This window comes from Diuraphis noxia, unplaced genomic scaffold, assembly GCF_037042655.1.
Source record: "Diuraphis noxia isolate RWA-SAM2 unplaced genomic scaffold, SU_Dnox_SAM2 contig0001, whole genome shotgun sequence".
NCBI classification, from domain to species: domain Eukaryota; kingdom Metazoa; phylum Arthropoda; class Insecta; order Hemiptera; family Aphididae; genus Diuraphis; species Diuraphis noxia.
This window is the reverse complement of record NW_028301711.1, coordinates 69,088,449-69,114,260: the sequence shown is the minus strand read 5'-3', so window position 1 is coordinate 69,114,260 and position 25,812 is coordinate 69,088,449. Positions and strand designations below refer to the sequence as shown.

At 28.9% G+C, this 25,812-nt stretch overlaps 2 protein-coding genes across 3 annotated transcripts in view; both read right to left on the bottom strand.

Annotated features, from left to right (window-relative positions):
- Positions 1–25,812, bottom strand: part of LOC107169051 (pseudouridylate synthase RPUSD2-like) — a 530,147-nt gene that overhangs the window by 266,482 nt on the left and 237,853 nt on the right. The gene's annotated exons all lie outside the window — the stretch shown is intronic.
- The window catches only part of LOC149061458 (uncharacterized), an 86,601-nt gene continuing 79,971 nt past the window's right edge, over positions 19,183–25,812 (bottom strand). The window contains exon 3 of the mRNA XM_089220855.1: positions 19,183–19,439. Coding sequence (XP_089076981.1) covers positions 19,183–19,439 — 257 coding nt within the window. The remainder of the gene's footprint in view (positions 19,440–25,812) is intronic.

Genomic DNA, 25,812 nt, shown 5'->3' with positions numbered 1-25,812 from the left:
AAGCGCATCGTTTCGATTCACATTGGCGTTTACAAGTACAACTTAAAAAACCTTGTCCCCCAGAAATATGAGAAACTGTTTCACATAATGTGAGTTCTTTATCATTATTAACTTCAGTAGTTTAAAAAAAATTAGATGTCGCGGGTTTCAAACTTGCTGAGTTGTACCACCCTTTTACTGAACCATATTGAGTTCCGAGTTGGTGAAGCTTATGTTTGTTCTGATTGACAATAATTGCAATTACATTTTTTTAACTGTGGTTGAATTTAGAGATTTTAGAATTTTTTAAAATTTAAAGATTTCAATTTCACAAAAAGTTATCTGTTGATGTAATTAATTTAAAATATTACACAAGTGTAAAATAAGAGTTTTCATTTCATGAAATGGATAAAATATATGCCCATTTCATGAACTAAAATTTGACTTACACGATATGATCGTAGTTCATGAAATGGATATCCATTTCATGAAAAATACGATTACACTAAGTGGATGCGACATATACATAGGTATATAAGGTAAAATCACGTAAATCATGCAAATTGTTATCATCTATATAAGACTATAACGCTGTTATTAAGATAATTCGTTTATTCATTAATAATTTATTTTGTTCGAATCCTATTTGAATACATAATTTTATAGACAAATAATTATTCTTTAAATAATTTAACTGATACAAATATGACGTAATGATTGCCTAAACAGCGATGCAGCCCCGGTGTAACGGTGGACAGTGTAGAATTAATTTGATACTGGTCTTATGATATTATTATAATTCGTTCGCATCGTCGGGGTCGCGGAGGACTTTCAATCTCGGCGTCAAAACACGTCACAAAAATTACCTTTAGGACTATATATAATGTATTGTGCTCTGCAGCTCCTATAACAATAAAGCCGACAAATTTCGCACCATTTGCAATACCCGACCCGATGATTTTGACATTATTATTCTTTGAGAGTTATAGTAATAATTGTTATTACACATACATTATTACAGTCACTGCGGGAGTTGCCCGAAACGAAATACGTAGTCGGTGGCTATATCTTAACAGCTGTCCTTCGAGCCGCAACCGATGCCTTCTTCAAAAATAGTACGAAACAATAAAACGTGTTTACAATATAACTACCAGAAGGGTATAATGCAAACTCTCCCGAGACCGTAATATCTTCGTTTGTGCATTATAAATTATAATTGTAATATAATATGAACAATGAACATACATAATATTAAAATGTCAAGTATAGTTAACATCAAATTATAATAATTATATAAAACGATTTCTGTAGCTGTGAGCTATAGGTAATAATTACAGTAAAGACAGATATAACATTTAAAAAAAAAAAATATTCAGTTAAATTCAATAGGTATACATTTTGATTTAGTTTTTATAAACAACACTCTTTTGTTCCGTTAATTACATAAATAATTACTTAAGACCTATAGATTTTTGTTTTTTGTTTTTATCGGAACAATATTCGCGATCCAAAAACCGAGTGTGTCAGATTGCGCAGGATAGAAATGCGCGATGCGTATTGGCTAGTTATAAGATCTCTGAGGAATTCATTTATATTATTATCATATATATATATATATATATATATATGTATTATATATTATTATAAATTGTTATTACATATAATATTGTTGACATTGTATTACCATAGAGACCGAGTAAGTCACGCTTGTAACGCTTTTTTGGTCGCGACGGCAGAGCTCATAAATCCGACTTACACTACCTCACCTAAAGAAGTTTCTCGTAGATAATATTATAACAATATTTGTTATGCGAGTACTAGACAAGTAATGAAAGTATGAAAAGAGGAAAAAGATAGAGGACGCGTTTATATTACTGAGTAACTCGTAGGTAGGGTAATACGGTATACGATGTATAGATAAAGATTATTGTAATTTGTCGTCAAGACAATACTCGTACATCATTTCGAGATGTTTTACGACTACTCGTAATGCTGCTATAATACACAACATCCCGGTAACCATTCTAATGAGAAAGTATACCCGGTCTTTAAAATTGAAAATATCCCACGCCATGCAGAAAAACCATATGCTTATAATACCTATGTTACAAATAATTGAATGACACAGACAGGATATAACAAAGTTAATTGAATAATTACACTATAGAAAACAAACATTAAATTGAGCTTTAAGTATTTAAATTACAAATAAAGGTTGGTATTACAATATTGATTTTGATAATCTGCACAGTGTCGGTGAAAAGGTAAATGAAAGTTCGGCAAAACTTACACACATTTCCTTTGGGTAAACACAATGTTGATCATCCGAGAGAGTTTACTAGTTTTAAAATCGGGAAAGATTATCATATTATGATCTTGAGTTCAACACCACCCAATATTAGAAAACATAATAATACGAGACACTGCGAAAAGTTATAATATTCTCGACAAGCGATTTACGAACATGTTTTTGATAATCTTAATATGAAAAACTAGACAGATTCAAAGGATGATTAAAATCCAATAATCGTTAAGATCTTTATTCGTTTTGATTACACAAAAGCTATGTTTAGAATACTACGAAAGAAAATCATAAAAGTAATCATTGTTATATTATTGTGTTTATAATGTCGAACACATGCAAATCGCTCCAATGTAGGTGCACTATTAAACGCACACACACACACAATAATTAAAAATATAAAAATGAATTACGAATTACTGTTTAATTGACCGCGACAACCGATCACATCTGAATGACCCACAATATTGTCTAGTTTCATCATTATTATCTTTTAACCTAGTTTATATTTTGCTGCGTCTGCTAAAACTTACTGATTAAGACTTAATACTAAATACCATTACTCAATATTACATACATGTTTAGTAAATCTAGTTAATTAATTACATAATAATAATAATAATGTTTATGTTTATATTATGTCATGCATGATGCGGTAATAATTTAGTACCAATATTTTGATTTTAAGATTTTTTATGATTTTTTTTTTGACAATATAGTTACACTTGTGGAAATTTATACACGTAATTATTTTCAACTTATTGTCTTCAAGGTGCACATTATCGGCTACAGAAAATAGGGTCTAGTCTATGTCACAAATTTCAGGAACCATGAAGCTTGTAGACTTGGTTATGATTCGCCGTTTACATACCTTTATTTTTCTTGTGCACTTAAATTCTGAACTTACTGTATCTACACTTGGCTTAACCCTCATTGCAGCATCGTACATTAAAAATAATTAATTAGTATAAATTTGGTATGCTTTTGTGGTCCGGTTGCTACGAAAAGCAGCTATTACATATACCTACACACACGTCATTCAATACATAATTCTAACGAATGTATGAAATTCACAGGATCATATTTGAGAAAAAATGTACATATCTACACATGCACACGCCTAATATTACGCTCAGATACCTATTATTAGTGTGTAGGATAATGACAATGAAATCGCGGTAGCGAGAATCATATAGATGTCCCTGTACATTCGTTTTGTTTGAATATTATTATTATTATTATTACATAAATCATAATATCATTATAATAATAACGTCCGATTTGTCATAGAGGCACTGGCGTCGGTCAGAATGGATTTGTAATTATTTATATAACGCGTATACGTCTTGATGTTTGGCGACTAGGTCGATGCGATTTACGATGCTATTTTTTTTTTAGTTTTTCCTCAGACCAATATAGTTTAAATTTATTTAGTGAAAAAAACAGAAAAATAATGTAATAAAACATATCACTTGATAGATTTTTAAAGGTATTAAAAAAATGGTGTATTAAATTAAAGCGCCCAACACGTTTAGGATATTATAATAAATACACGGTTGTGAAATTAAAGAAGGTACCTACCTACTATAAAAAAAATCTTTAAAAATGTATTAAAATTCTATAACTGTACTTAAATACACGCATAAAATTATAATACATGGACCTACTTCAGTTTAAAACAAAATTTAAAAGTTTATGTAACGCATTAAATTTTTAAAACGTTGAAGTATGAAAATGTTTCACTCTTTAAAGCTCGAGGGAAAGAAAAAAACTATAATTTTGAGTATAATATTTTCATATTCAGCTTAATATTCACAGTAAGGTACGTACGATTGTGTTCGTTTGTAGGGACACCGTACGTAATCAGAAATCACGGGTGCTTATATCACTGTTTTTTTACTAAACCCGATACCTGTAATCTATTGGTCATAATCTATAGTATTTATATATTAATAAATTGTAAAACACATAACATAATTGTATTGAAAAATGACTTACCAAGATCGTGTTCCACCATACTGTGATGATAACACGTAACTTGTTCAGAATATTATTGTAATAATATCACACCATAGAGACATATTATATTATGTTATAAACCGCTAAATAAAACGTGTAAAAAAATAATTTTTATATCATCCCGGACAGGGCGTGTGTTTACTAAATAAGCTTGTTTAATATATTACACATTAAACCATATACGTACATATATGTACGCAATTCGTAGCATATATTATTATATTATAGTTACTATACCTATTTATAGCAGTAATACCGTCGTGGTTATCGGCGATTTTCGATCGGTTAATTTTTTATATATATTTTACACTCGTAATAATAGTATGCATACACTTGCACCCGCACACACACAGAAACACATACACACGACAATTTAATGTCACTTTTTTTTTAAATGCCCATACCCTTGGCACGATGGCACGTCATAATAAAATAGTCGGGACACGGAACGATGGAAAAAAGCATCGTCGGCCGCGTGCGTCGCATATATCAACAATAATAATTTACTGCTTTTGCTGAAGCTGCTGCTGCTGCACTGTTTTACGCAACGTCAACAAAATAATTTACGGTGTACAGGAGTCGTGTTTGTACTTACCTTGCACACAGGTAAGCAGGTATAAACGATATAATACATTTTAGAGATGAGAATTTGATGAACTATGGTCGTTGACTCAAAAAAAAAACACCCAAGTGATAAGACTCTAATTTTTAGGACACAAAAGAATATTTGAAAAAAAAAATCTGAAAGCTTAATGCATGAAATCTTGTTTAGGAAAAAAATGAAGACAACTTTTAATAATCTTTGAATTGTAGGTATTCATTTTCAAGGTCTTGCCACATTGGCAGTTTTTTTATAGTTAATGTTTTTCGTTCGATTTATTAAGGAGGTTTTTCAAACGATATTTCGTGTCGTATTATAAACATTATCACATAGAAAGTACTTTATGAATGATTAGTAATTTTAATCAGTAAGACAGGACGTAGGACGTTTATTTATGATTTATCATCAGAATTCTGCGACGGAAATAAGCGATAGCTGCACATTGGAGATGTTATGCATATTTATTCGTTTAAGGATATACAAATGACAAATGTAATGGTGGTCAAAATTTGTGCCATAACTTGTCTGGTTTCTGGTATATAATGTGTTTTAAGTAAAAGTACGACAGCCGAAGTGTTTTCAAAATTATCATGTCTGACTATATAATAGTCGACTGTTACAATATTTATGCCGAGACGTATCAGTGCAGTAATGGTAGTATCAATAGTGTCTGGTTTTAAAAACGTGTAATTTGTATAAAACATGTATTGTAGTATTTACTATAGAGTAATCATAGGCGTGCACAGGCCTCTTTTTCAGGATATGCAGAAGGCTGACAATAGTGCGCCCTGAAAGTTATTTTAAGCTCGTAAAATTCTGATAATATGTATACACAATTCACAAATATTAAAAAAACCTACTGTTTAATTAAAAAATAAATTGTAATAAATACCATAATACAAGAAGTACTGATAACTGGATGTTTCAATTTTCCAGAGTCGATGTTCGCCTCTCACAGAACTTCAGGGTATGCAGCTGTATACCCTGCATAACCCCTGCGCACGCCTATGAGAGTAATGCATATTTTGACTCCATTATAGTAGTTTATAATATTAGCTGCCATATTATTAATAATAAACAAAGATATATTGCATGAATAATACTAAAACTGGAAACAATTATCAAACAATACTTAGTTACAAATATTAAATAATACGTTAAAGCGATTAGACAACGTCTATTTTATATTCTGCTATTAAAATGTGTTATAAAATATGCTCATTAGTTGTGATTTTATGGGGTGGTAGGTGGTTCTATTATTATTACGGTAATGTTTATTTCTTTTTTATATACTGAAGTGTAATATACCTACAATTTAAAGTAACTTTAACATTGTTAATGGTTTATCTTTGTTTCGTACAGTAAAAATATTTTCTTGCGCAATGCAGTGTATGAAATATGAATATACATAGATATTAAAACATTTTTTTTTTTTTAAGTTCAAGTTTAATCTTTATGATTTTGTCTCATGAATGAAATATTTCAAGAAATTTTGAAATCCTTGCTATTTTTCACGATGTTCGTTTACCAAATCACGGACACAAATTGATATATTATTTCTCGGACTTAAATTATTATTGTCATCATTGTAGTCCGTCTTCAGCCAGGTGACCGGTTTTTGAAACAAGCTATGAAGTTGACACTTGGCCGTTAAGATTATGCGTTTCGAATCTGTTACAATCGGACATGTTACCGGTAGCAAAATATACCGCCTATACCATAGTATACCATACTTATACAATTATACAGTATTCACTTTTACGTACGGCACTCCGAGAACTCAAATGTAAAAATAATTTTATAATAAATTATGATCATATAATGCAGGTAATGATTGTCGTTTATTATTATATTATTATTGCTGGAGGTACAACTATTTACCGACGTTTTTGTATAAACATTGGCCGAAATATTATTATTTTTTCTTAGTAAACAAAAATTAATATATATATATTCAATATACGTTAATTGGAACGATATGACGTATCGATGCAATTGACTGACGGAGGGATGTTAGACGAGAACTAGTTATACTAGTTATAGATATACTATCGCTATATAGACTATAATAAGCATCTGATATGGTTGAAGTCTGGTAAACGTAAACTGCATAACATAATTTTGGTATCTGGATAGGCACATATTCAAATTGTCTATTAATTTATATTAAAAAAAAATAATAATTAAAAAAAAAATGTTCAGTTAAAATGTCATTAACATGCTCAGGCTTCCTAATTTAAAACCTAACTGAAGGTATTTTCTGGACGTGATAATTATTAGAAAAAACAAAACGAATTTCGAAACGACCACCGCCTCATATTATATTATTTTAGGTGCAGTTTTGTCATTTATCTACATTATACCTATGCGTCTTGAATTTCCATACATTTCCCATGTGTATATACATTTTATTTACCTGCAGTCAGTCTGGCAATTTTTTAACCATATCGTTTTTATTGTCATGCTATATTTTAATATTTATTTTTATTTTTAGAATTATATTTTAATATTATATGTTATTTATGCCCACTAAAAATTGTTTACTATTTCCGTAGCGTGTTATCGCTCAACAAAAAACAATTTATCACTAGTTTATTTTCACTTGTATATCTTATCATCACTTTCGTAATTATTGGTCATTGTCTATTTCGTACACTCACATTACAATATAATAATAATAATAAAACGGATAACAATCATAAAATACAATTATTTATAGGCCGTTATGCGACGAGTAAGCCAGTCACTACTGTGTTGTTTTTATTATGTTCAACGACCTACTAAAAAATAAAAAAATATTATTTTAATTCATCGCCAAATAAATTATCCCACGTACCTACTGCTGAGACAATATTGAAAGTGACTTTATGACAAATTGCAAGTCAGTTTAGTAATTACTAATATGATTATTATGAAGGAACTTTACATGTTATAAATGCTTGATGAAAATATGTAGGGCAAATAGTTTAAAAAAAAAAACATCTTCTTGCACTTGAATATTATATAGATAATATATCTCTTATACTGAAACGTGTAATTCTTCTTCTTCTTCTTGGAACTTGGAACTTTTATAGTTTGTTCTTTCGGTCCTTGTTCCATATCTAAGGTTATTAAATTTTTTCGGTTTTTAAATTACAGGAAAAAAATTCCTACTGAAGTTGTACTGAATAATCTCTTAAGGTACACAATTACTAAACTAAAATAACTCAATTCATTAAATAATGTGATTGATTTAGGTCTTAGGCATACATACGGTGGGTATATGGGTTATAAGTAGGTAGTTATAAAACGTGACTTATAATCATTAAATAGGACGGGAATAAGAGAAGAGGTATAATCCTATACGATGGCAAATTCGAAGCAGGACATTTTTTTCAAGTAGTGTAGTAGGTATTCGAAAATATATTTCACAAAGCGACACGATAACGTATTATTATTATAATACCTCGTAAAAACTTCGATGTGAAAATGTGATTTTAATGAAATCGGTAGGTATATGGAAGGATTCAATAAGTTTAGATTCGAGTGGAGTTTTGTTTTAATGATGTTTGAATTAACATTTCATCGGAATAAAATGCTTACAAATATGTCGTACGAACTGTACGAACGATTAATTATGATATTATAAATAATATGTATGAATAAACTTGAAAAATGCTAAACGAACTTAGGACAATTTTAATTCTCAACGGTGCGGTATATGTTTACAAAACGTTTGAACGATTTTTTTTACAAATACGTTGTACTATTAATTTATTGATTTTTTTTTTGAGAAAAAGCACATTAAATCAAGTACTTAATAACATGTAATTGTAATAATTTTATCAAGAACAGTAGGATATAAAAGGGAGTTCCTCTGCCTGACCCTGATCCCTGACCCTGACCGCCGCTCCTCGCGTACGTGTGCGACATCTATTTACCCCGTCATCCCATTCCACCCTTATGAAGGCGCTGCATCATCGCATCCACGCATCCCAACACTCTTGCTAATCGCACCTCCTCTACGACAGTTGCTCATCCCACTGCCGCCATACGTACGCATCGTATTATCACTATCCGTTATTAGTTATATCACACATGACATTGTGCTCCAACAGTGGAAAAAAAAAGACAAAACAACTGATAAATATTCGAACTCGAGTTTCTCAAATGACGTGCGATTAAATTACCGCTAGGCCACCCAACCTCGCATTTTCACAACGTTATTTTCACCCACTTAACCTGGATAAAACTTTATAATGGTAAGTAGAATTTATATTAATTAAAAAAATATATTCAAACCACACGATATACTGTACTGCTGTCGCCAGTACACTGCATAACATTATATCCTTAAGGGCCATTTTATGTCTATCAAAAATGTTTGTTCGACATATTATTCAATTAACTAATTAGTGTAGCAGGTATTAATGATGTGTATTAGTATAACCGATATTCACATGCATGCGGAATACATCAAATCTATACTTTAAGCATTAAGCCATAATTTACTTTTCCCAACCTATTATGAAATCCATTATCCTTATCTGTATAATATTATCAATTACTATTGTCACAGTTTTATATTCTTCTGATTCTTTTTCGTTTCTCCTTCCCAACCAATTAATTATCTCGCTAGCACGATAGCATTACTGTATTCTGTATCTAAAATTATTATGACTACCTTATATGATATCATATATGATTACTATTTTCTTTATTGTAATTAAATGTATATATAATTGTCGAGCTATAATAGTCGTTTCTAAAAGCTAATAAAAAAAAATAAAAAATAAAAGCATTAAGCCTAATAATTGTTGCCAGGATGTCCCAGGTATTAAAAAATGTCTATAACCGATATTAACATAAATATTTTAAACATGTACTCGTATAACCATATTATTAAAGGTACTGTAGGTAAAAACGATAGGATGTGATCCATTTCCATTATTGATATAGGTACAAGAATCGTTTGTTTTGTTGGCGATACTCGCTGGACAATGTAGACATCCGATCACGTACGCCACCAAGTTTACATGAAACTGCAAAGTAAACACTTTCTATCTTTTAAAAAAGGATAAAATATAATATAGTTCTTATCATTTAAGAGTATTTCCTTTGTAATATATTAATTCGATAACCCCTGGAATAGGTATGGGATAAGTACAATTTCCATTAGATGAGCATATTCAATTTAAAAAAATACACTACCTAGTGAATAACACAATAATAACTGATATTATTACCTACCTACGAACGCTCATAAGCATGAGGAAACGCTGTATCAAATCTATACATTGAGCCTAATTACTGTCGCCAGGCTCTTGCAGGTATTGACAATGTCTATTAGTATAACCTATGTACTTGACTACTCACACATTCAATTTTTCGATGAAAGAAAAATACAACAATAATCGATATTATTACCTTCCGCTAAACCGATATATTTTGTCAATATAAATTCTGAAAGGAGCCAACAGTTCTTCAGTACGTTTTAAACCGTTGTACACGCATACGTTTCGTCTGCCTTTAAAATTTTTTTTTCAAGTTTTTAACTAACACATGTGTGTTTTTCGTTGTTTTTATATTACCTTACATTATTTAAAAATGTTTAAATGCGATCAGTGTGCATCCAAGTTTACGCGTAAAGACAATTTGACTGCTCACCAAAAAAATCATGTTGGGGTTCGTTTTCCGTGTGCTGTTTGTGCGCTGATCTTCAGCTACAAATCTCATCTGAGTAGACATATGAAAAACACACATGGTATGTAATTATTTATACAATACTATTTATGTTAATTCAGTATTAATTTATATCTAATATTTTTTACTAGATATCGTTCCGGCTCAACGTCAACCTGCTCAACCTGCTGTACGAATTGTTCAACCAGCTACACCTGTCGTCGCCCAACCAACACGACAAAGTGTTATACAGTTTGCGCCTTATATTGTCCGGCCTACTCCGCAGGGACATAATATTCAGATTGCTCCTCAAATATTTATTCACGATGTCCCGGACGGTGGATCAGACACGGATTCCGACAATTCGCCATCTGACGACTATACGAAGATACTATTGTAGGTTAGTTTCATTTTATTTATCCATCGGAATTAATTCAATTTTTAAAAGACCTTCAGATTTTGTTTTATCCATTGAGGACTATTAACACAAAGACGTTTGTCGTTAGATTTATTTTAAAATATAAAATGTCGATTTTATTAATCAGTTGCAAGTTAAATAGAATTTAAAAGAAATCTCTGTAGATTTTATTTATAAGTCGAGGGTTAGGTTAGATTTTTAAATGATCAGATGCGATATTTTATTTCATTAGGTTTATTTTTATTTTTAAAGATTCTTACACCATAACGGTGAAAACAAAACGTGTTTCCACCGCAAATACCACTTCAGCTGCTAGGGCGAAAAAGGCGCGCATAGATATGGTGAAGACCTCTGAGTTTGTAAAAATGACTTTAATTTGATACATTGAAATTACGGAATTTCATAAAATATCTAGCATGGTGTATAGCGGAGAAAATGTGTTAGAGATTGGTTCAAAAACTCAATACAGGTACAGAGTCATGCTGAATCGGGTGGGCATTATTCGACTTCAATATCTTGAATATCGAATTTTCGAAAGTATTGTGTGGAAAGAAGTATATACCACTCCATTAATTATAAAACAGTCTGAGGAGTTTGCGACGCACGTACATGAGAAATGTGTTCACCTTGAATCACCACCGAAAAATTTGGAAGATATATTAATATTCATAAAAAATTTACAAGACGATCTAATGGAGAAAAATTGCCTAAACTAGGTCGGTCAAATACAAAAGTGTGCGGCAAATCAAATAAAGGAATTTGTACAAAATCGGATGGAGCACGAGGTAGTTCATAAATATATAATTAAATGTAAAAACATATTCAATACAAGTTTTATTTTCAGTCGGAGAATGGAGAAGAGGATTCTCCAGTGTCGCCAAGCTTTTCGCATATATCAAGTTTACACGACGATCCACTACTCAGATGCGCTACACTTAGGCAGCCAGAGTTAATTTATATAAATATTAATAGTAAAAATAATATTTATTTTATATTTATTTTTCCAGTCATCAGATCAATACCATGATATTAAAGGATTTTTTTTTGACGATATACTATGGACAGATATCCGTTTCTTAAGAATTTTTAACAAACTGTAAGTCAGTAATCTAAATAAAAAATAATTATGGTCATACGACTTATTATTATATAATATATTATTGTTATTATTAAATTAATAGTTAAAAGTTCATAGAATTACGAATTTTTATTAATTTCTTAGTATATAATTTTTATTATAAGACTATTATACGGTTTTTTTTGTTCAGTACTTTTTCTACACACTCTAAAATCTGATAATCCTTTCGTATCATACAATATAATATAAATACGACAATACAAGTACACTATCTATATAGTATATATGTATACCATGCACACTTGCGGCAAACACGGTAGATTTATCTTTCATTGTGAAACGTGGTAGCTGCAAAGCACAGTTTCGTGCAATCTATTTGAGACTGTGACCGTCCGGTATCCCGCAGCGTAAAATAATAATAAAGTATCATGGACTATGGTCCACAGATTCGAACAATGTCGTTGTGGTGTTATTTTGATTGCCTAGTCAACAAACTTTTCTTTTTTTTTTGTTTGTGTGTTTGGGGGTAGAAAAAATGCACCGAAAGTTCATAACAAAACATCACATCGTTCGTTTCTTTACATCGGATTCAAATGATGCACAACTATAATATACTATGTACATTTTTTAATTTGGAAAAAAGGTAGACAAGTGGGTATACCGTCTGGCTGCAAAACATTAGATGTCGTGTTGGTCGCTGTAATATTTGTGTTAAGTTGAAATTGAATGATATAATATAATTTTGTATATAGAAAAAACAATTCTGAGCTAAGCCGGTCTATCAGCCTATATCACCAACTAAATACATTTTATGGTGTGTATGTGTGTTTTGACGAAATTCTAACCATAAATGATTTTAAAAAATGATTTTAAATGCCATTATAGCAACTTAAGAGAAGCATTGTTTTAAAATTTCAAACACAATATGAATTAATGATTTAGCGAAAAATTGCTATCGATATTTATGGCAAAAACAAAAAAAAACTAAAAACCAAAAATATCTATAAACAGCTCTTAAATTCATAATATTTTGATAATTTTATCATCGTTATAAATATTTGATGAAAATGTTAAGAATCTTCGGTTTTTAGTTTTTGAATGACAATGAAATGTATACAAAATTGATTACAGAAAAATTGTTGATTTACGGTTGAATATCGAGAGTCATAAAAATTACAAATTAAAATTCTTATCAAAATGATATGTATTGCGGTGGACTTTTTTTTTTGTTTAATATCTTCAATGAATTTTTTAAAGTTAAGCTATGGAAAAAAATATATGAGTTTATTACCTACTGAAAAATAATTTACTAAATTTATATTTAATCGGAAATTCCAACTTCGGAAAACCATAAAAAAATTGGTATCATTTTAGATTCTGAACGAAGTGATTAATGTATTGATTTTACAATGATGTGTGTTTTTTTTTTGTGTCTGTGTACAGCATAACTAGTCGAAATAATGCTTCAATTTCAAACTTTGGGAATGGTTTCCAAAGTAAAAGAGAATATCCTTGATGTATTATAATAGAGGTCAAAAGTAAACATTTTCCAACAGTTTTCAAAAAATCGAGAAAAACAAAAAAAAAATGACGGTAAAACGGGAATTTTTACGCAAAACCAGTTTTCGACCAAATCGATTTTTTTATATGGTTGTAATTCAAAAACTAAACACTGATAATACTTGAAATTTTCACAAAATGTTTATGTTAGTGTTATATATGTATATACAGTTTAATTTTCACAAATTTTTGACTTTTTTTGAGTTCTTTATAGGTCACTGAAATTTTCAATTTTTTTTTTTGAAGTGCCGGTAAAACAAATGTTGGATTAAAAATACAACACTAAGTTTTCCATAAGTTTTCCTTCAAGTAGCTATAGAGAAAACTCGAAGCATAATTATAGGAAAAATTTTAAGTGCGTTTGAATTTTAAATTTTTACGAAATAGCGTAACGATAACGATTTATCCTCAAACGATTTTAAATATTTGTTATTATTCAAAAAGTTTAAGTTGTAGATACTTAAACATTTTACCAGTTATTTAGAATGGCATATTCTTTACATGATTTAATTTTCAAAACATTTTGACTTTTTTGAGATATTTATAGACAACTGAAATTTTCAATATTTCTGAAAATTTTTTTTGGAAGTGTCGATAAAATTTTTTTGGTCCTATCAAAATACTTGAAAATTGAATACAAAGTTTCTCATAAGTTATTATTATAGTGATTAAAAAATTTTAAGAATACATAGGCACAATTTTTTTTTTATTAGCATTTGAAGTTCAAATATTTACTTAATACGTAAAAATTACGGCAATTTTCAAATTATCTTAGATAGAAATTCTTAAAAGTTTTTCTTTTGAAATCTAACATTTGAAAATTTAATGCAAGGCTCCTATCATAATTTTACAATAGCAGTTGAAAAATAAAAGAAATATATTAGCATAACTTTTTTTTTAAAGTATTCAAAGTTTGAATTTTGAAAAATACGTAAAAATCACGAAAATTCGCAAATTATTTTAAACTAGAAATTCTTAAAGTATTTTCCTTTTATATCTAAGATTAGAAAATTGAATATAAGGCTCCTAACATCTTTTTACAGTAGCAGTTGAAAAATAAAAGAAATACATAGTCACAATTTTTTTTTTACATGCATTCGAATTTTAATTTTGACAACATACGTAAAAATCTCGAAAATCCGTAAATTATTTTATTCTAGAAATTCATAAAAAATGTTCCTTTTATATCTAAGATTTGATAATTTAATACAAATCTCCTAAAATATTTTTACACTAGCAGTTGAAAAATAAAATAAATGCATAGTCTCAATTTTTTTTTTTACAAGCATTTCAATTTTAATTTTGACAACGTACGTAAAAATCACGAAAATTCGCAAATTATTTTAAGCTAGAAATTCATAAAAAATTTTATTTTTAAATCTAAGATTTGAAAATTTTTAATAATCCATAATATACCCTAGACAGATAAATCATCTCCGTTCAGAATCGTTTTTCGTATACAATGATACCTATCATTGCATTCAAATTTAACCTACCCTAGTCAGAGGTCCACCCCACCCCCTAATGTACAGCAGAGCGAAACCCACTTACCAGCTTTTTTTTAATTTTTATTAACGATAATAGGGTATATAATACTGAAATAGTACCTTGTACAAAATATAATAGTATGTTTTTAATAGAACGTTTTTAATTGAAAAAAATAAAAACTAAAAACTAGGGAATTTATCATCGCTATTAATAGTTTAAAAATAAATAAAAATTAAGCACATAGCATAGTATGGCATTTGAAATACATGATAAAATTATAAAAGCACACCGATGCAGTGGATGCATAAGAAGAAACAGTATTGTAGACATGCTATGTATGCGACAAGTCGTTTAGCCAAAGTGGTGCATTGACGACTCATCGATGGACGAATTCAGGGAAGAAACATGCAATGTATGCGAAATATCGGAATTCGACTTTGCCATCGGTCGCAAGTTTTGTCAATGTTGTAAAAGTGTTTAGAAGTGGCGTATTATAATAGGGGTTTACCGTACTAACCCATTGAATGTTTTTGTTTGTGTCAATTATTTTCGAAAATTCCTTATTGTTGTGAATTGTTTAGTTTTTACCAACATACAGATTTAAACATTTCGATGTATTTTCTTTTTGAAACAATGCACGGATTCTACGAGTCGTATCTACGCGCATTTTACGATTTCCCAAAAAATTAAAATCATATATTTTTTATGCATAGAAATATTCTGGTGAACGTAAAAGATTTATTAGTTTTTATTTTTAATTAAAATTTAAATCGAAATCACGGTGGATCTAATCAGTAAAACAATAATTAATTTTGAAATACAAAATTAAAAATAATAACTTATACACGGAAACCACGGATGCACCATATATGGAAAATACAGCACAATATATTGAATGATGTAATTAGATTAGAGGATCGATTCAAATATAAAAAGCGGGTAAGTCGTGGATGTCGCTCTGCTGTACAGTATAGGTTACAAGTCGGTTACTGTAATGGATGGAATTAAATTTGAATTCAATGATATTATATCATTGTATATGAAAAACGATTCTGAGCGGAAACGGTTTATCTTTTTAGGATATATTATAGATTATTAAAAATTTTCAAATCTTAGATTAAAAAAGGAAAAATTTTATGAATTTTCTTACTTACCGTGAGAATATTTTTTCCGGAATATTACGGTTATTAGGTTAGGAATATTACGGTCCGTGGGATTCCTGATTTATTCCGTATTTTTACAGTCCATGTTATTATGTTTCGGGCATTTATGGTGCCCCGTTCGACCTATATCAAATGATGAGACGAATACATTATACACTGGAAACCGACTACATACCAAAGTAACTTTCCAGGTTTTATTAATTGTAAATTATGTGTGTCTAAACTAAGTGCGTCAGAACAAACTTTTGAATTGAAAATATAAATTTTCTATTTTTTGATTTCTTTTTTTAACCATTATTACCACACTATTGATTTGTAATATTTACATAATTATATGCATATTTTTATGTATATGAAAGTGCAGCATAATATACAGTAACAGAAAGAGCTGACCAAAAAAAAAAAATAAAAATATGCCAATTCATCGTATGACAAAAATTTTTAATATTTTTTTTGTTTTTATTTAAAGAAAACTTTGTTAACAATTAGTTTCAACAATTATATGCTTACAATAATGGTACATAAAAGAATATAGAATTAATGGTAGAAAATATATTACAAATAAACTAAATTTTTAAACCAACCTGGTTGAAGAGGTATATAAGTGAGGTAATAATTGTAACAATTGATGAAGAGATAATGGATTGAGTGTTGAAAATGACATTAAAAGAGTGAGCTAGGATGAAAAGAAAATTGCGTTTAATATTATATGATGAAAAAATATTTTAAGAAATATACTCATGTCAGCTAATTCTCAAAAATCATATTTTTAAAAAGTTATTGCGTTCCAAATTAATTTAACCAAAAAAATATTGAGTTTTAAAAAAAAATCTAAAAATGAACTGCTTGACTTAGATAAATCTTTTTACCATCAAAATTGTTCTTATAATCAGATTCAAAAATAGGCTATTTTGAATTTATCCAACATTTTTTTTAAACAAATAAATTTTTTTTATTTTCAGTACTAAAAAATAAAACATAAAAAAATGTACTATACATGTAGCGCTAGGTTCACTTAATTAACAAAAAATGAAAAATAAAATAAAATAAAAATACTACTGTCAAAAAAAGTTAATCCAAAAGTCAATTCTCTCTGTTACACCTTGTATATTCATCATTCATATATTAATATATTATATACTTTCACCATCGCGGACGACTGACGAGACCATAAATGAGGATGGTAAATATATTATTTATCAATAGGAAGATTCCTAATTTTTTTTGTTATGTTTTTTTTTTAACGATTCTATACAGCAGCGAAACCTTTACGACTTTGAAGTGATGTGAAACGACGCGCGACGGTCCTAGTATAAAATACTTATAGGACATCGTGTCCTAAACAGATAACCCAACTTGCAAATAAGATGTTTATTTATTTTTGTTTGGTCCAAAATGTTCTAGATACTCGATTATAATGATAAACCTAGGTATATCCAACTATAATAAACAAGAATACATTTTATCGTATTACCATTTTTGTAAAATTTTGAAATGCAATGCCCAAATTTTGTACCGTCATCCATTTCAAAACTACAGATTAAAACATTTTAATAATGGCTTTGTTACGACCATTTATCATTCTGAAGTATTATAATTATAATTATTATTATGACAACAAATGTATTGATGACTAGGTATAATGCAACATATTATTATAAGAATCATAAAATATGTCAAAATATATCATGCGTAGAAGTATACGAAATGTGTCGCACTGGTACTACTCGCGCCATTATAGGTTATATGGTATCACGTTTACGTAATTTACATAATTGTAAAATCAATACATTCATCACTCCGTTCAGAATCTAAAATCAATTATTTTTAGATCAAGTTTTTAGAATGTAACTCAAAATACCTTAAATTATTTAGCAGCCATAATTCAGGAATCAGGATATATTTTTATTGATTTTTGGTCTTGTATTAATTATCATTTCAAATTATTTTCGAACAATATTATATATTATGTTTAAATGGAAACGCACTATGTGTTTAATATGAGCCTCTGCAACGAGCGTAGTTTTATTCCCACATTTCATATAAAAAATTATTAAAATATTAAAAAATATACAAGTTCTGTACTATAACAGAGGCGCAAATAAAAATATTAGTTCTATTGGGGAGAGTCAACAAATTTATATTCAGGATATGTTCACAAAAATTGTTATGAAGGAACAATAAATTAAAAAACTTAATAACTCCGCATATCCTTTTAGTATAAGACAAATATGGCAGGTCGTCAAGGAGGACTATCAGCTTTCATAAGAAACTAAGAATAGGTAGACTGTAGACAGAATAACACAGTGGATTAAAAAGAAGAGTCTTGCAAGTCGAGTATTATAGAACATTACAACAAAATCTCTAGACTAACAAATCAAAAATGAATATAAAACCAGGATAGGCAGAAAAGTAGTCAAATCTAAAAAAATAGACTTAAAGATTACGTTCTAATTTAAATATTAAAAATGTTTATATATATTATTATACCCTATTAAGTTAAGTAAATAATATATTTGTATTATCACAACATGGAGCTTATTTTTGAGAATACCAATATGTTAAAAAAGCATGTATGAAATTATTTAGTGACAATAATTCAATTTTTTATTTTAAGGAAAATAGAAAAGGGAGATGTGATAATAAGAAATGGTATCTGATAAGCTATTGTTAGATTATTATGTATTAAGATGTTAATTTATATATTGCAAGACAAACTTGTATGAATTATCTTCATATATTTAAAAAATATAACAAATAATAAATAAACAGAATGTTCAATAATATATTCACCATAAATTATAACATACATTATTAATATATAGGTATTATCAGTCCAAACATTATACGTTAAAATGATTTATCCTATTTGATTATTATGATCCTTGGATCTTGGATCTTTGATCTAACCAATCAGAGTACCATGTGGGTATGTTTATGTTTCGTCAAACTGGAGTTTATGGAGAACGATTTGTCACACACATCGCATACGTACGGTTTTTCAACAGTGTGTGTGCGTCGATGTTTTATCGAATTGCTTCTTTGATTGAATGATTTGTCACACACATCGCACACGTACGGTTTTTCACCAGTGTGTGTGCGTCGATGTTTTATCAAATTGCTTCTTTTACTGAATGATTTGTCACATATATCGCACTTGTACGGTTTTTGAACAGTGTGTGTGCTTCGATGTATTGTCAATTGTCCACCTTGGTAGAAAGATTCGTCGCAGACATTGCATGTGTAATTTTTCTTTTCCATTTTTTTGTCGGAGTAACGGCAGGCTGCTTCTATTTATTAATAATGTATTTAACATTTATTTCTTATTCGTAAAACTATTTGGTAACAATATACTTTTATGCTTATGAATTTATGATCGATTAGATTTAATTGACAACACAGGACCAACATGTTTGTAAAGGCGAAAAGATTTTTAAAATTGCTACCTCATATCTAATTAATAATTGTATAACAAATAGTAACCATTTAATAAACAAAATAATATTAAAAAAGCGGGCAAGTCGTGGATGTCTTTTTGCTGTACAGTAGGTTACAACCGGGTTACTGTAATGGTTGGAGTGAAATTTAAATTCAATGAAATTATATCATTGTATACTAAAAACTATTATAAGCGGAGAGGGTTTATTTGTCTAGGATATATTATATATTATTGAAATTTTCAAATTTTAGATTCAATAATACATTTTTTTTATGAATTTCTAGCATAAAATAATAAATTTGCGAATTTTCGTGATTTTTACGTATGTTGTCAAAATTCAAACATCGAATGCTAAAAAAAATCGTGACTAAATATTTATTTTATTTTTCCCCTGCTCGGGTAAATGAATATTTTTTAATATTTTTCAACTGCTATTGTTACAATGTGTTAGAAGCTTTGTATTAAATTTTCAAGCTTTTCTACCCAACAAATAAGTTTTTATCGATATTAATTTTAAAAAAAACTAATAATGATCGAAAATTGCAAATACCTATGAAGTTCAACTTGAGTCGAAAATTTTTAAAAATTGTATGGTGGATCAAATTATAATTGCATAAACATTCGGTGAAAATTTCATGTAATTTGTTTTAAAGTTACATCAAAAACCAAAATCTTTTGTCGAAAACTAATTGTGCGTAAAATTCCCCGTTTTCCCCTTAATTTTTAGTTTATTTATCCCGATTTACTGCCCCAAAACGTGATGACAGACACAAATAACAGTATTATCCATGATTATTTTTTTGTTTTTTCCGAATTATTAAGAAAAACACTGAGAATTTTTCCCATTTTATTCCACCCGCTTCCACCAGTGTCAATGTTCCTACCATAGAAAATATTATTGAAGTATAAAATTTAAGTTTAATTACTTTTCTAAAAGGCGATTTTACTGCTTGAGAGCAAAACATTAGGCTTAAATATTATTGTAATAATATGTAAACTAACCGTAGTGGAAGATATGAAGCTCACTTCACATTACGCGTTTCTCCGATAAACATTTCTCTTGACTTACATCATAATAAATTTTTATTTAAAAGTAGTTTTATTTTACAGAAATATTATGTATTAAAAACCTATCTGCAGATACGATATACACCGCATGCGTGCATTGTGCACCACACACTCACTTGGTGGGTTACGTACACATAAATACATGATAACACCGTTGTCCAAGAGGATATCGTGCGAATAAGTCGTATTTCGAAAAGAAAATAGTGTGAAAATGAGTAACGCTCGTTGTGTTGTCGGAATCAGAAACCGACACTCGACACGCAACGAAATGCAAATCCGGATAAGACTTGCACGATAGGTGTAATATTTATTACAGCACCGATTTAATAACAATATACACAAAAATACGTATGTATAGCTATACGCTACACAGACACGTCGATTTATTGCACATGCATAGCGCCATATTGTAATAACATAATACCAACCACGCAATCGATTGATGAATACGATACATAGTTTTTAGAGACATGTAGTGTGGTGCATAATCATAAAGCTATTGAATATTATACATTTTATATCAGCATACTATAATAATTAATGGGTGCAATATATTCATTACCAATTTATAATTTTTATAATATAATATATGTATGACACGTGGGCGAAGATATAGAGAAAAATATGAAGAGAGACGTTACCGATAATACAGTATTTGTAAAAAAAAAACTTAGCCAAACTATTTTTTTTTTTAAAGTAATAACAGCAACATAATGATATTGCAGATACCTTTTGAAGTTAAAACATTGTTTTTAACACGATTTAAGTTTCAAGTATACGGTTTAGGCAACTTATGAGTTCCATGTCGTTAGATTTAGATAGTATAATTTCATTGTCTTTGTCTGTTTGTCTGACCTTATATATTTTAGTAAATTATATGATGTGATTTTTATAATGGAAGGTGTCTACCATTTTTTGGTTTACGGTTTAAACTTATAAATTTGTTTTTTATCTTTAAATTATGTTTGAATGATAAAAGTGCATGTCAAAAAAAGCGAGTAAGTGGATGTGGCTCTATACTGTACATAAGGTGGTGGGGTGGACCTCTGACTAGGGTAGGTTAGATTTGAATGCAATGATATAGGTATCATTGTATACGAAAACCGATTCTGAACGGAGATGATTTGTCAGTCTAGGATATATTATATTTATATATTGTCATATATTCTATTTTTAAACAAATATTTTATTTTTCAATTAAGACGCATTTTGCATAAGGCATGGTTAATCAATTTTTACAAAAACATTGCATGTAGTTATCATAATTTATAATACCTTATATTATCATAGATATACATATACCTGGTTTGAGGATAAGTCGTTATCATTACGTGATTTCATAAAAATTTAAAACTCAAACGCCCAAAACATTTTTCCTATAATGACGCATCAAATTTTCTTTATAACTATTTGAAGCAAAACTTATGGAAAACTTAGTGTTAAATTTTTTAACCTTAGATATAAATACAAACAATATTATGAATTTTGAACTAAAAAATAATTTGCAAATATTCATGGTTTTGACGAATTTTTGTCAATGTTTGAACTTCAAATGCTAATAAAAAAAAATTGTGCTTATGTATTCTTATCATTTTTTAATTGCTATACGAATAACTTATGAGGAATTTTGTATTAAATTTTCAAGTATTTTGTTTGGGCCAAAAAAATTTTATCGACATTTCAAAAAAAAATTATCAGAAAAATTGAAAATTTCAGTTGTCTATAAATATCTCAAAAAAAGTCATTTTTTTTCACAAAATTAAATCATGTAAAGAAAATGCCGATCTAAATAACTGGTAAAATTTTCAAGTATCTAGGATTTATACTTTTTGAATAATAACAAATATTTAAAATCATTTGAGGATAAATTATTATCGTTACGCTATTTCGTAGAAATTTAAATTTCAAACGCACTTAAAATTTTTCCTATAATGATGCTTCGAGTTCTCTATAGCTAATTGGAGGAGGAAAACTTACATAAAACTTAGTGTTGTATTTTTAATCCTTAGTTATAAACACAAACATTTTTATGATTTTTCAACTTCAAAATTACTTGCAAATTATCGCGTTTTCGACAGATTTCTTAAAAATTTGAACTATAAACGCTTATAAAAAAATCGTGACAAACGATTTTTAATTTTTTTTTATTTTTATTGATCGTTTACGACTTCGGCAACAAAGGCCATTAGGTATTTTATTTTTTACATTACGGTTGCTTACATGATTTGGTTATAAATATTGGTTTGCTTGAGAAAGTTAATTAAATCTGCGTTGAGTTGGTGATTGGCTCCAAGGGCTGCATCGAGGTTGTGTGATACCCGTGTTTGATCCTTTCTTAATTATACTTTATGCAGTCCGATATGATGTGCTTGACAGTGAGATTTGTTCCGCAGGTTGTGCAGATTGGGGGTTCCTCTTTGACCATGAGGAAACCGTGTGTGATTCTAGTGTGTCCTATACGTAGTCTTATATTACTGTTTCTTCTTTTCTTTTGAGTGAGGGGTTATACCATTGGGTAGTGTCACCTTTGATTTCATTGAGTTTGGTATTTTGTTTGAATCAGATGTTTTGCCATTTGCCGTTGGTGATTATTTTAATGCATTTTTTTGTGTCATCGTATGATATTTGTTTTTTAGCTACAATAAGAACAACTTATAAGGATCCTTAACTAAAAGGATTGTATTAAATTTTTACCGACACTTCAAAAAAATTCTCATAAAAATCGAAAATTTCAGTGGTCTATAAATAACTAAAAAAAAGCCAAGAATTTTTGAAAATTAAACTGTATATAGATAACACATAATCATTTGGTGAGAATTTCAAGTATTTACAGTGATTATTTTTTGAATTACAACCATATAAAAAAATCGATTTGGTCGAAAACTGATTTTGCGTAAAAATTCCCGTTTTTCTGTCATTTTTTCTTTGTTTTTCTCGATTTTTTTGAAAAATGGTGGAAAATGTTTACTTTTGACCTCTATAATGCACCAAGGATCTTCACTTTTACATCGGAAACCACCCCCAAAGTTTGAAATTGGAGTATTATTTCGACTAGTTTTGCTGTACACAGACACAAAAAAAACACACACACACATCATTGTAAGATCCATACATTCATCAATCTGTTCAGAATCTAAAACTGGGTTGATGGCAGATTTTCTCTAATTTAAATATTTACCAAAATATGCACAATTATCTAACGAAAAAACAAGTGTTTTTGTATATTCGAGCTACGAGATAACCGAAGTAAATAGTTTTAAATTTTAAAATCTGATATCAATACATATTATTTGTAACTACCTATATAGTTAGTTTATCCACATATACGAGTACATGTCTCAGAATAACATATTTTTAATTCAAAACAATATTATATTACACGACATTTATACTATTACATTAGATTTTGCTTATATATATATATATGTATTATACAACCGTATTTATTTAAATAAATCCGTACAATTGCATACTAATAATAATTTGTATAACTAGGTAGGTTTACATAATTTGATTTTATCAGCACATTGCTGATATAACAATAATAAATATACATATATATAAATATATTTACAAATTATTTGCTAATAATTTAATAAAAAGATTTTAATTTTATTGCTTGCATATTTATAAGCGTTTGAAAGTCTAATATTTTAAGTTTTTTTTTCACATATTTTAATACACCAGGCCGCGCGTAACTATTATTACTATCTTTATTTAATATTTATAACATCACATTATACGTTTATATAGCACCGTATTCGAATCGCGAACGTTAGCATGAACCCCGTCGTTTTGTGGCGAGGCGTGCGAACCCATATAAATTATCATATATTTTATGATATTATATTATATATGAAATGAAAAATGTTCGACGCTAACGAAGTGTTTGAATGTCTATGCCTAATGCCCGTCGCTATTGTTGTGGAAAAAATAATATATTTTAGTTGAAAAATGTATACATCATTGTGTTAATAACATGAATAATTTTATACCAGTTTAAGTGAAACAAAAGTAATAAGACATTCAAAATGTGCGCAGAAGTCGAAAGTTAGAAGGGTAAAGCCTGAGTTTTGATTTGTCTAGGTGAAATCAGTAGTTCAAGACAATCGGTCGAATTATATTCACAATAAACTTTCAGGATACAAGGGGGAGGACGAGGCGATGTGTCCGCTTTTAGTGCCGAGATAACCCACAATGAAGAGGTACTTATATTGATGAAATACAACATGTTTTGCTGAACATAATAAAATATTATTCCAAAATAATCAGAAATTACTAACAATAAAATAAAATAACATCTATTCAACTTGAGACCAATTATTATTTAAGTGGGTGCATACGGAGTGTCATAGATATCTAGTAGTCTGTGGTCCATCTGGTCATCATAAAATCGCATACCATAAATTCTGATCATATTTTTGTAGGCAATAATTGTATTATAATATTTCGGGCCTATTCCGTGTTTTGTCCCACAGAATTGCTGTTTGTGAAAAGCCTGTGTATGAGAAAATCCCACAAATAAATAGAAATTAGACGGATAAAAATCACGATTGAAATTTTTCGTGACGCTCAGCAAAAGCGATTTATTAATAACAATATTTAGAGGGTCACTATAGTCCATTAATTTCAGAATAAACTTATGCAATATTATCACCAGGATTGTACATTTATTACTTATATTGTATATTTGATTATTGTAAAGTGTTGCTTTCCAAGATTAATTTTTTTAACTTAAAACTATGGTTTTTTTTTTTTTGACATTTTCAGACAGTTTTTAAATGGATGTCTCAGCCTTAAAAATCTTAATCAGGCAATACAGAAAAAATATTAACTTAATTGTGATTTTTTATGAACTGTAGGTGACTGTGATGACTGCGAAGAGTGATGACTATATAGATACCGAAATAATAATTTCTACAAATTCTTATTGTACGTGTTTTTTATGAAATTTAAAACACAAATAAAATTATCTAAATAACATACTATGACAGAGTATTATAATATGATATTTTTGGGCACTTGTAAATTGTACC